Source organism: Bos indicus x Bos taurus, chromosome 8 (genome assembly GCF_003369695.1).
Source record: "Bos indicus x Bos taurus breed Angus x Brahman F1 hybrid chromosome 8, Bos_hybrid_MaternalHap_v2.0, whole genome shotgun sequence".
Classification (NCBI taxonomy): Eukaryota; Metazoa; Chordata; class Mammalia; order Artiodactyla; family Bovidae; genus Bos; species Bos indicus x Bos taurus.
This window is the reverse complement of record NC_040083.1, coordinates 9,707,267-9,720,711: the sequence shown is the minus strand read 5'-3', so window position 1 is coordinate 9,720,711 and position 13,445 is coordinate 9,707,267. Positions and strand designations below refer to the sequence as shown.

At 42.1% G+C, this 13,445-nt stretch overlaps 1 protein-coding gene across 1 annotated transcript in view; it reads right to left on the bottom strand.

The window, feature by feature from the left end:
* INTS9 (integrator complex subunit 9) overlaps nucleotides 1-13,445 on the bottom strand; it is a 127,128-nt gene that overhangs the window by 72,009 nt on the left and 41,674 nt on the right. The window contains exons 3-4 of the mRNA XM_027549012.1: nucleotides 6,516-6,576; nucleotides 3,421-3,483 (exon numbers count right to left, since the gene is read on the bottom strand). Of these exons, the coding sequence (XP_027404813.1) occupies nucleotides 3,421-3,483; nucleotides 6,516-6,576 (124 nt within the window). The remainder of the gene's footprint in view (nucleotides 1-3,420; nucleotides 3,484-6,515; nucleotides 6,577-13,445) is intronic.

Here is a 13,445-nt window from a genome sequence, read left to right as displayed (position 1 = left end):
TGTCTCCCCAAACTGGAACATCTGAGATCAATAATCCCGTGGGACTCATCTCTGTCCCCTTCAAGCTGTGGCAGCCAGGACAGAACAGGCCTTGGTGGGTTGTTGTTGGAGGAATACATCGTGAGAAGCAGCGCCCTCTGTGGAGGCGCCATTGTGAGAAGCTAGCAGCTCTGGTTCAGAGACATCTCCTCAGTCTCTGAGCTCTCCCTCACGGAACTTATCCCACAGAAACTGCATGAGGTAGTACAGATAGCATGGGGTAACTCAAGAAAGAGTTTTTGTTAGGAGACTGGGGCACAGAGCCACTGTGTCCCCCACAGAGTAGAAGTAACAAAGATGTCTGCACCATCTTTGCAAACGACAGAGATAGTGCACCATTTTGGCTGTGGGTATTTTCTGGTTGAATGACTTTATGTGTAAAGTAAATTGATTTAATAAAGCCACCAAGGCATAATCAGCTTCAGCTCCTTAGGACAGAAAGGAGATTAGAGTCAAAAGCTACTCACTGCCAAGGCAATGGCAATCTGTGTGAATAAAATGTCTAAGGACCACAACTTAACTCTGTGTTGCGTACTGCACTTCCAAGACTATGTCTTCACATTAATGAAGGAAGGTCTACTGGTCCTATTTCTCACCTCCTCTCCAGAACCCTTTTTAAACAAATGAGAAGGTTAAGACAGAGTAGCAGAGTGACAGGTACAGAAGAAAACAAGGGAAGGAGAGTTGAAGCAACAGTAAAGGCCAAAAACTCCCCTCCCTTCCTTCTACCTCTATAGAAACTGGGTAGGGATATTTGAAATTTCTCTTTAAGGATGTAAGAATCAGTCCACAGAGTCTAGAATGATAAGAAATCTGGTGAAGACAGCTGGAGGACAAATGTGTATACACACACACACACACACGTATTGCCTGTATATATATCAAAGACTGCCTACATAAACAATTTTCTGAGAAATAAATTTAACATCCAAACTATGTGTGTGTATTTACTTTCACTCAATGATAGCCCATAAAGATTATTTTTAAACTTCTATAGACACTTTGGTTCTGTGTGTGTGTGTGCACGTGTGTGCTCAGATGTGTCTGACTTTTTGCGACCCCATGGACTATTGCCAGCCGGGCTCCTCTGTCCATGGGATTTCCCAGGCAAGAATACTGGAGTGGGTTGCCATTTCTTCCTCCAGGGGATCTTCCTGACCCAGGGATCGAATGCCCGTCTCTTGCATCTCTTGCACTGGCAGGCAGATTCTTTACCACTGCGCGACCTGGGAAGCCCAATACAGACACTTGGATTCTACAGACCATGAACTGGATCAAAACAATTATAATTTATTGGCTGCTTATTGTACTATCCTAGACTTTAGGCACAGTCTGTGGTACAGACTTTGGGGGAATACAAAGATGTTTAAAGTAACTGCACTAGATTGTAAATTCCATGAAGACTAGAATTTTAGTTCTGTATGGCTCAGCCACAAGTCAGCCAAGGCTGGACTGTGTGTAAGTCCCTCTCTTCTGACTCCAATACTCTCCTATTTTCTTCTGATCGTACAATGCCCTGGTTTCCCTTAAAACAGTAAGTACTACTAATATGTCATGGGCTACCCTGGTAGCTCAGATGGTAAAGAATCTGCCTGCAATGCAGGAGACCCTAGTTAGATTCCTGGGTTGGGAAGATTCGCTAGAGAAGGGATAGGCCACCTACTCTAGTATTCTTGGGCTTCCCTAATGGCTCAGCTGGTAAAGAATCCACCTGCAATGCGGGAGACCTGGGTTCAGTCCCTGGGTTGGGAAGATCTCCTGAGAAGGGAAAGGCTACCCACTCCAGTATTCTGGCCCAGAGAATTCCATGGACTGTATAGTCCATAGGGTCGCAAAGAGTCGGACATGACTAAGCAACTTTCCCTAACATGTCATAAACTACAAATTCTGATGCAAGTTGTTAAAAAAACCCTATGGCTCTAGAATCCAACATATAACGCTGCTGCTTCTAGCTTGGCAAAAGTGAACTGTGGAATGGTGACTGTCTAAATTCAAACTTTAGTAGGAGTCTATGGAGCAAGTCAGAAACACCCCAGTACCCCAAGCCAGGGATCCTCTGCTGTTGGTCACAAGCTGAAGGCTGCAGTGGTCAATGCCACAGGCAGTAAACTGAAAAATAAAAGCACCTGGAAATAGGAACCTTTGAACAGATGGGGGACTGGCCCACCAGCTCCTCAATGACAAATGAAGACGACAACGTTTTATCAGCAGTTAGGGAGAGCTCAGCATTTTGCTGTCTCCTTCACCCTTGCTCCTATTACTTCACCACAAACTCTCCCTTATCTGCCAACTTCAATGACCACGTCCTTCTCTGCTGTTCTTCGCTCTCTTTTGCTCTAAAAGGTCACCTCACATAGTTCAAAGAGAGAGAGAGAGAAAGTTTATCTAAAGGGTATCAACAGAAGTTGTAGAAATGGAAAGAGAGATAGGAAGAAAGGACAAAACTAAGAGACACAGCACACCCAATTTCTTTTCTCTCTGGCGCTGAACTGTGAAAGTCTGTTTGACAGGCACCGACACCCCCAGGGCACATGGAAAGGGCAGAATGTGGCTTCTCAGTGATTTGCCCAGGAACCTGGACAGGCTACTGGCATCCCCACAGTTCTCCTTTGTGCTGAGAACTCCACCCAGGCCACTCTGGGGATTAGCCCTGTCAGTTGAGATGTTTCCTTTAAGACTAATGCAAACTGATCTTTGTTTCCTTTAAAACAATGGAACTGGACTCAGACACTTATAACAAGTCTCATTGTGATGATAATATGTAAGCAACAGATATCCGTAACTCAGTTCAGAATCTGAATTTCAAGCAACATTTCATGTGTTATTAAGTCAGCAAGAAGTTTTCCAGTTTACTGTACTAGCGGAATAACAGCAATTCCCAATTACCCAAGACTAGAAAAAGTCTGGCTAACCTAAGACAGAGGCATTATCCAATGGGCCCACTGCAATCCTGGATGTGAAACCTGTAGATTCGGAGGGTGTACTCTATTCATTGTACTCCATCATATCGCGTGCTTGAGCATCTGTGGATTTTGGTACTCATGGGGGCTCCTAGAACCCATCCCCTCAGATACTACGGGATGACTGTAATTACAAAACTGAAAGACTTAGGTTATTCTTTACCTTGCTCAATACTATGCCCCAGTGTGAATGTCACTGGGGATTATAAAAAGAGCTAGGAAGAGAATGACTTCAGTGATTTATGGACAATACAAAAAGCTCCTAAATGATCGAATTTTAGTCGTATAACAAAGTGCCTAGGATAAGACTCATTTTGATTTCAAAATAAGAAGTTCAGCCCCTTAAAATTATTTCTTGTCTTCACTTTGAGACATGATCAGAAATGCTTTGTTCCTATAATAAGATTCACTTCACTCTTACCTCTGGTAGGCAGAATTCGGGTACAGAATCCACAAATACATGACCTGAGCACTCCTTTAGCTCCTAAAAGACATGAAAGAAAAAAAATTCTAGGACGAGATGGGTCAATAAACACAGTGCCAAAGAAATTCCATCCCCAAACCAGACTCTCTTTGAAGTGTTGCAGAAGGCTGGAGTTGGAGGAAAGTGGGAGAAGGTTATTAGGTCAACTGGTTCTTGTTTAAGCTCAGGGCAGCTGAACATTTTATTCAGTATTAAAAAAAATCAGGGCGTGCATGCACATTTCTTGATGCTTCTTTAAGGAAGCCATGTGTGGAGACAGGCTGCTTCCACAACTCCGACCCAGAGCTTTCCAAATAATAGTTATATGAACTACACCAGCAATATCAGAATGATCTGGAACAGACAGTGATGGAAGCAGACTCCTGGGTTTTACCTAAGATCTAAGGGATCAGACATGGAACCTATATCCATGACAAGCGTGTCTAGTGATTCTGTTCTGCAATTAGACTGGGAGTCCAGAGTGCAGATAAATGAACTGGAACCCCTTTCTCCTCCTACCAAGGTTTGAGGGGCAAATAAGGAAGGAGATGAAGAATACAGGATAGGGATTAAATCACACCCCCACCACCATTCAAAAGAAAACGCTGTATTTATACACTGCAACTCCCCACACTGCCCATGACCTACCGTATTTAATAGGCCTATCTTCCTTCAAATTCTTTCACAAACAGACCCTGAGAAAAGGGTGTGTGAAAGCTTATAAGAGAGGTGCTAAAAAAAAAAAAAAAAATAGCAGGAGGAAGGGCAAGTGATAAAAAAAAAAAAATAGCAGGAGGAAGGGCAAGTGATAAAGGGCAAAGAAGCTGGCCGATAATAGATGTGTCACACAGCCACATTCCACCGTGGGCAAAGGGGAGACTCTGAGAAACGGTATCAAACGTACACCCACGAGTGATTCTACCCAGAGGCAAGGGACCTGGGATATTTATACAGCAATTTCTGCATCTAGGGGAGCTTCAGGAAAAAACTGTCAGGCAAAGCCATACAAATGCCAGCAGCTGTAAAATTCCTTTTGAATTTTACAAGTCTCCTATCAGAAGCTTAGAGAACATTTTCTACTCTTGTCTTCCATTGTAAATTCCGGTTCTTCTCCTTATATGACTACCATTTAACCAGTGAAATGCAGAGCCAGAAAGAGACTGAAACCATTTGTAATTACAATATACCTGCCAGTGAAAAACAAATGAGCAATTGCGGTTAATGGAGGAAGACCCCCAATTCCCTTGGGATGAGATTAAAAACGATTAAAGACAGATCATGGGAAACTGCAAAGCACTGCCCAGCCTTTCATCGGTTGTGTAATCTTCTTCCCCACACTCCCCATGCCCTGCCATGTACCAGGGTGCGGGGTCTGTCTACCTCGCCTGACAGATCCTCCTCTGAGGTGCTCATCTTTCCTGGCCTGGAGCAGCGTATTTGCCATTCTGAGCACTTACAATGTCACTGTATTTTATTCGCCACTCCCTCCTAATGAAATGCTCCCACAGACACATGCGAGTCATCTTGCTCACAATGCATGGGTAATGGGATGCTTCTGAGCCTTTCTCTGGGAACAATGATTTACAGCCAGCAAGAGACACAGGCTGAAATTTCATCAGGTGCGCAGGTTCTTGAATGTCACCTAATTTTACAGTTAGGCTATGAGGGAAATCTGATTTCAAGTCATGCATCTGGCTTGCACTTGAAGCCGGGGTGAGGGGGCAGGTACAGGAATTAATTCTGTAAAAAGAGCTCCTCTTTATTTTACAATATCTATTAGGAGAAGGAAATGCCTTACTCAGATGAATCATTTTAAGGATCCTCATATTCAGTCTTTTAATTATGAAACTGGGGAGAGGAAGAATGACATGGAGGTATAAGAATGGCGTGGATAAGCTTTACAGTGTCTAATCTTCCTTTATCTCTCATTTTTTTCAGAAGAAAATTTGGCTAGATAAGTTTTAACTTTTGTTTTGTATCTCTGGTCTCTCACATGGAACTTAAATGCCTAAAATTGATCTGAGGAAGGACATACCATGAAGACAATCTAATGGCAAAAATTTAACAGCCTTGAAAAAAATAAAAAGTAATTTGAGTCATTCACAGTTTAGGCCTAGTTAGCAATTAAAGTCATTAAGAGAACTCCAAATTCCTGCTGCTGCTGCTGCTAAGTCGCTTCAGTTGTGTCTGACTCTGTGTGACCCCATAGACAGCCTCCTACCAGGCTCCTCTGTCCCTGGGATTCTCCAGGCAAGAACACTGGAGTGGGTTGCCATTTCCTTCTCCAATGCATGAAAGTGAAAAGTGAAAGTGATTTGTGTTAAAAGAACCATGTTCTTTTTTCACAAATTATAAGAGTATCCATGCCAGGCTACGATCATAGATCATAGACTGGAAGGCCCTTTGTTCACGTTTACTTGAACACGTGATTCCCTCTCACGGCCCCAGAGCACATGGCCTAGAAGTGAAACACTTGGCTCCTCAGTCTATTCTCCACTCTGCAGTCAAAGTGGTCTGAGCAGAGGATGACCCTGCCTGCAGCAACCTCTGTGGCCCGTCGTTACCTAAAGAAGATTCAAAGTTTTGACAATGCCCTATGTGACCTGGTCCCTAGGAGAGCCGTTTAAAACTCAACAGTGTTTGGTGGGCTTTAAAGTTATTTTAAAAAAAAGTTCACTCCTTACAGGAAGAGTCAGTATAGCCTCAAAACGAAATGAGCTGGACGGAATTCTCTAACAAGCAATGCCAATGAAACACTCATCACAATTCTAGAAATAATAGCTTTCTTTTTGGGGTGATAAAATGTATTTCCAGCTGAAGTCCCTAGATTTTACACATGAGAAAACTGGATCTGAATCTGAACACCAAGACTCCTTAAAAAGCTCTTAAAAACAGTAATTACCAAGTACTGAAGACTCTACATGGGTCACAGGAGTTTTTAGGGAGAAGACCAAGGGGAAGAAATGAACCCAGTAGTCACATTACTGTCGGGTGACTGCAGAACGACAAGATGGCTTCCCAGTGGGTGCAGATACACTTCAGCTTATCATTACCTTGTCCAAGAAAGCGTTTCCATCCTTTAGGGACCAGCCAGGAAGATTGGACAGTCTGGGACTGCAAAACAAAAGATTAAATTATCCTAAATAGATTATAATCCTCAGTGATTTCATGGTGACTGTACCGGCTCCACAAAATGAAAAACAGTTGAAAGGAGTGGCAGCAAGGCTCACCCAAAGTAACAATCAGAAAGATGAAAAGTAACCAAGTGGTATCAAGCTTAAGAATTACGTGGCAATGGAACATTAAAAAGTGAAAGAGTTCTGCCCTCAATTGGGAAAATTAAAAGAATGCTATGCAGAATAATGAAGAGAAAAAAGAAAGATGAGGCACGACAGCATTGTATAGTTTTGCAGTCACTGGCCCTGACTTCTCCTTGCTTGCGTTTGACAACAGGCCTGAGGGGAAGGCCGAATGGGACCCTCATATTGCGGAGGACAAAACAGGCTCAGAGAGGTCAGGTGTCTGTCAAGAACACTTAGCTGCCTACCAACCAGAATTTACCACAAATGAAAATCAGAATTCGGCTCAAAGTCACCTCTGGATTCATTGCTTAAATGAATTAGTCACTTGTTACCTGTACCTTGAGTTTCCAATTCTGGCAAATGAAGCTAGCTTTTCTCAGTGTTATAAAACGACACCGTATCTCAGTGAGCAACTTCTAGAAGGTGAGGTTAATTTCACATATATGTTATATCAAAGAAATCTGAACCAGAATCATTCACTTTGGCAAGCTCAGAATTTAACTGAGTGCTACGAGCTGACCAGAAGAATTACACTGGAGGCTGAAAACGCAAACACTTTGGGAGAAAAAAAAAATGTTGGTAAAAAGAAAAACTTAATGACCAAGGTGATATGTGAAGAAAACACATCAGAAGCACAAGGTAGATTGCAAAAGGATTTTAGCACTTCAACACAAAATTAAATTAAAAAATAAAGGGCAAAGTATGGGTGTGGGACTAAAAGACCCTACAACCCCAAACCAAATGAATGTATAGTACTTTATCCTCTTGCTAAACTGATTATCATCAAATTCTGACTTTGTAATTAGGTGCTAGGTATGAAACTCAAATTGAAACAAATAATGTGACATATTTGTCAATCTTCCAGCAAAGATTAAAAACCTGAATAATATATATATATATATATACATGCATCTGATTTTAGCAAAAAAGGTAAGAATTTGACATAATTCCTAGTTCACAGAAAAGCTGTTAAGAATATAAGTACAATGAAGTCCCACATACCCTTTGCCTAGATTCTCTGTTTACATTTTGCCTTTATTAGTCAAAAAGTGAGAATTCTGAATTTCATTCTTGAGAATGAAAATACTACTAGGAGAATCAAATTTGGCTGGCATAAATTACATCTGAAAAACTTAAAAAAAATGCTTGGAGTTTTCTCAGAAAAATACTCTGTTACCATTAGATGTTGAATTTCCATTTCATTTCATAGTCACATGTGTACCTTCACTTAGAGACTTTTTAAAAAAATATTTACTACCAGATCAGATTAAAAAACCAAGCATTCTAATAAAAGCGTAATGATAGGCCAGTCTCAATACTATTCTCATTTCATGCACGTGGACTCTTTACAGGAAGGTTATAAATGTCCACTTCCCTTTACAAAGAGAACTGGATCAGAGGACTTGTATCCTGTTTGTTCCCTACTAGACACACACAACTCAGCCTTCAAATTACAGATGATTGATTCAATTAGTTTTGTCCTCAACAAGTGATTAGAAATGGTATGCTGCTGTGCTCAGTCGCATCCGACTCTCTGAGATCCCAAGGACCGTAGCCCGTCAGGCTCCTCTGTCCATGGGATTTCCCAGGCAAGAATATTGGAGCGGGTTGCCATTTCCTTCTCCAGGGGATCTTCCTCACCCAAGGATCAAACCTGTGTCTCCTGCACTTCAGGCAGATTTTTTTTACCGTGTGAGCCACCAGGAAAATCCATTTGCTGCTTATTAAAAAACAATTTTTTTAAAGTAAAAATTTCAGGTATTATTGTTGGCTAAACATTGTTTATAACATCAAAGACTTCTATGAAATATCTGGAGTTATTTTGGATTTGAGAAACTGCCTGTAGATGGGACTGAAGGCTCAAAGAGCCTGACCACGTTGTAACAACAGTGCCAAAGATAAAGGGGCACAGAAACGGAGCCCCCGGCGGCAAATGGATGCTGACTATAGAGATGCAAAGGGTTTGTTTTTAGGTCCAATTAGGTTAATGACTAAACTATGAAGAGCTAGTAAATGTTAAGCTACCAAAGAGGAAGATAAATGTACTACTTTGTTCTTAATGATTACAAAATTTCACCATGTAAATTTTTTGAACAAGGAAACAAGTCTCTTCACAAAAATCTACATTAAAGAAACATGGGAGGTAATGATATTAGAAAAATTCTGATTACAGATGAACACATCTTTGTACCCACTATTTAACAATAATTTCTATGGGAAAAAAGGGCGCCAATAAAAAATGTTAGTCAAAAAAATATGTATACAAAAATTTTTTAGTAGTTTTAAAAACAGGTAAAGTATAAGTAACTAAATAAACAACCTAAGGTATTTGAAAATAACCTATTGTCTAGAAAAACAGTGAAAGGTAGAATGAACATGGTATCCAATTCATTTTCTCTTTATATGTTTCATTTTCCCATTTTCCGGCTTTGAAATGCATTACTTTTATAATCAGGAAATAGTGCGAGAGGCATGACTACATTCATTCATTCAAAATATATAAAAGCTTACTCTTGATTAAAATAGGCAAAGTAGAGGGATATGGCAATAAATAACCCTTGAGTTTGAGGAGCTTGCACTGCAGTACAGGGAGACGGTAAACAGCAATTACAATGGATTAAAATAAACGCTCCGACAGGGAGCGCAGAGGTACTATGGTTCATACAGGAAGGGCACTTGTGACAGTGTGCAGAGGTGTGAGAGAGCAGGAACACGGAACAGGAGCACGAGGTGAAGACAGAAAGAGGGATAGGGAACGGCCTCATCATTTAGTGAAGTGTTGAAGCGGGAAAGAGGTATTCATCTTCACTTGTTCATTCATGAGTCTTGATTTATGTGTCAGGCACTCAGAGGCTGGTGATACTGACCACGAGCAAAATGTGCCTGTCATCCTGACAGGGTAGGGGAAACTGATCAAGTAGTCACACACACAGAGAGCAAGCTGTTACTAATGATGAGGCAGCGTCACACAAAGCGCCACGGAGTCTCCTAACACGAGAGTGATCTAGGCAGCATCGGGACCCCTTGAGTCCCTGCTGATCGAGCTGATATCTGGATGTTGGGAAGTCAAGGGGCAAGTGTGTGTGTGTGTGTGTTTGTGTGTGTATGTGTGGTGATTTGTCCTTCACTGTGTCTGACTCTTTGCGACCCCATGGACTGTAGCCCACCAGGCTCCTCTGTCCATAGGGTTTCCCAGGCAAGAATACTGAAGTGGGTTGCCATTTCCTCCTCCAGGGGATCCTCCCAACCCAGGGATGGAACCCGCATCTCCTGTGCTGGCAGGCGGGTTCTTCATCACTGAACCATCTGTAGTGGGATCAAAGGGCAGGGTTTGGAGGGAATAGAGCAAGAAGATAGCTGCAAAGCCCAATCACTCTCACCAGCCTTCAGTATGGATGTCTTAAAAAAGGTCATTCAAATGAAATTTCATGGAGAGTCCCATATACACTACTCTCCCCCTCAACCAACAAAAATGCCATCTCTCTGTCCTTCCCATGTAGCAAGGGGTATCAGAAATTATTTCAGAGAGGAGCTCCTGCTTAGCAGGTAGGCTAAGGCAAAGGTGGGATGGGGGAAGGGTGGAGAGCCTTCTTGGCTGAAGGAACAATCTGTGTAGACTGCTCCCAGGTAGGGGAGAAGTCTTTGAAACTGAAGGAATACAAAGAGCAGGAGACTAGAAGGGTATCAAATGTACCAAGAGGAACTTGGTACTTAACCTAAAAGCAATGAAAAAATCCACTGAAAGATCTTAAACAGATGAGAGACGAGATTAGATCAGTCTTTCTGTTAATAAAAGGTGATTCTGGAGAAAACTGACATCAAGTACCCTCTGAAAACATGTGCCACCATTTGTGTGGTAATCCTACCAAAAACAGTAAGCCCAACCTCACTGTGAAGAATCACGAGACAAACCCAAACTGAAAGATGTTACATAAAATAATTGGCCTGTACTCCTAAAAATGGCAAGGTCATCAAAGACACAGGGCTGTGAAGACATGACTGAATGCAATGTCATCTGGATTGAACCCTGGACCAGTAAGTTGCTTTTCTTTTTTGCTATAAAAGGCATTACAGAGAAATATGAGCTGGTGTAGCTTGGGAAATATAAATAAGGTGTTAAGTTGCTTCTGCCACGTCCGACTCTTTGCGACCCCATGGACAGTAGACCGCCAGGCTCTTCTCTCCACTGGATTTCCCAGGCAAGAAAACAGGAGTGGGTTGCCATGCCCTTCTCCAGGGCATCTTCCTGACCCAGAGACTGAACCGCGTTTCTTTTTTTTTTTCCTCTAATTTTTTATTTTTTAAAATTTATTTTAATTGGAGGCTAATTACAATATTGTGGTGGTTTTTGCCATACATTGACATAAATCAGCCATGGGTGGACATGTGTTCCCCATCCTGACCCTCCCTCCTACCTCCCTCCCCATCCCATCCCTCAGGGTCATCCCAGTGCACCAGCCCTGAGCACCCTGTCTCATGCATCGAACCTGGACTGGTGATCTTTTTCACATATGGTAATATACATGTTTCAATGTTATTCTCTCAAGTCATCCCACCCTCACCTTCTCCCACAGAGTCCAAAAGACTGTTCTTTACATCTAGGTCTCTTTTGCTGTCTTGCATATAGGGTCATCATTACCATCTTTCTAAATTCCATATATATGCGTTAATATACTGTGGTGTTTTTCTTTCTGACTTACTTCGCTCTGTGTAATAGGCTCCAGTTTCATCCACCTTATTAGAACTGATTCAAATGTATTCTTTTTAATGGCTGAGTAATACTCCATTGTGTATATGTACCACAGCTTTCTTATTCACTCATCTGCTGATGGACATCTAGGTTGCTTCCATGTCCTGACTATTATAAACAGTGCTGTGATGAACATTGGGGTACACGTGTCTCTTTCAATTCTGGTTTCCTCAGTGTGTATGTCCAGCAGTGGGATTGCTGGGTCGTATGGCAGTTCTATTTCCAGTTTTTTAAGGAACCTCCACACTGTTCTCCACAGTGGCTGTACTATTTTGCATTCCCACCAACAGTGTAAGAGGTGAACTGCGTTTCTTATGTCTGCTGCAATAGCAGGCAGGTTTTTTACAAGTAGTGACACCTGGGAAGCCCAATATAGCTCAGATATTAGGATGATATCAATGTAAGTTTCTGGATTTTGATTATTGTGCTGTGGTTATGTAAGAGAATGTCCTCTTATAAAACAGGAACTTGAGTATTTAAGGGGCAAAGAAGCATCCTGTCTGTATCTTTCAAATGGGTCAGAGAAAACTATATATGTATGTATTAAGAGGAAGTGATAAAGTGAATGTGATAAAATGTCAATAACTGGTAACAATAATTGGGAATTGTGTGTACTATTCTTGCAACTTTTCCATAATCTGAAGTAACTCCAAAATAAAACATTACAAAAAAAGAAGACTCTGGATTCAGACAGGGGCAAGGACAGAATTGAAGAAACTGGTTAGAAGGCTTCGGCAGTAATGCATGTAAAAGAGGATGACGGCCACCACAGTAGCACTTATGAGAAGTGACGGGAGTCTAGCACTATCTAGGAGGTGAAAAATGACAAGGCTCAATGACAGATTTGGCTTCTCTGGTGGCTCAGTAGTAAAGAACCCACCTGCCAATGCAGGAGACTTGGGTTCAATCCCTGGGTCAGGAAGATCCCCTGGAGGAGAAAACGGCATCCCCACTCCAGCATTCTTGTCTGGGAAACCCCATGGTCAGAGGAGCCTGCCCAAAAGAGTTCATGGGGTCGCCAAGAGAGTCAGACATGACTCAGTGACTACACAACAGCAGCAACAACAAACGGAAGACCGGGTGCAGGGAGGGAGGAAGGCGGCATCTGGGGAACTCCCAGTTCTCTGGCCTTTCTATCAGGATGCCCTTTCCTAAGACAGGGCAGCAACGGGCGGGACCAGGTCTGGGAGGGTTGGTTCTCCTCTTCTGGACCAAGTCTAATCACCATCTCAGTTTGAGGCATGCTGAGTTCTGAAGTGCTTTCAAAGGTACATCCAAAGACAGAAGCCGAGTGGGTGTTTTGGATTTATGAATGTGGAACTCAGAAGAGCATTATTAACTGAAAAATATACATTTGTAAGTGACTGTCTGGATGGTTATCGAGGCCTTGAGCATTTATTAAATTCCCTTGGTGGAGGTTCTGTGGCTAAGCACCGAGTACTTTAGAATTCTGATGTGTGATGGCTAGAGGGAGGAAACTGAATCCCGAAAGGAGACAGGAGAGGAAGAGTCAGAGAAGTAAAGAAAACCAGGATGGCATGATCATGGAGGAGAGTGATGCTAATGGCCGAGGAGAATGAGGGTGACAACTGAGTATAATAGCTAATGACATGGAAGTCATCTGTGATTTTACTGAGAGATGTCCTGGTGGGTTGTGTGGGCAAAGCAGATGGGAGAGGAGCAGGAATGCTGAAGGGGACAGTGGAGCTGAGAGAACTTAAAAAAAATTTTAAGTTAGAAGTGATTGAGCATAATTAAATGGGAAGGAATAAGTCAAGATGGAAAGATTCAAGATAAAGGAAAGATTATAAAAGTGAAATGACTCAGAGGCGAGAAGGGTTGAAAACCAGAGAAGATAAAGTGATTCATTCATTATCACAAATATTTACTGAGCAGCTACTGCATATCAGGAACTATTTTAGGCACTGGGG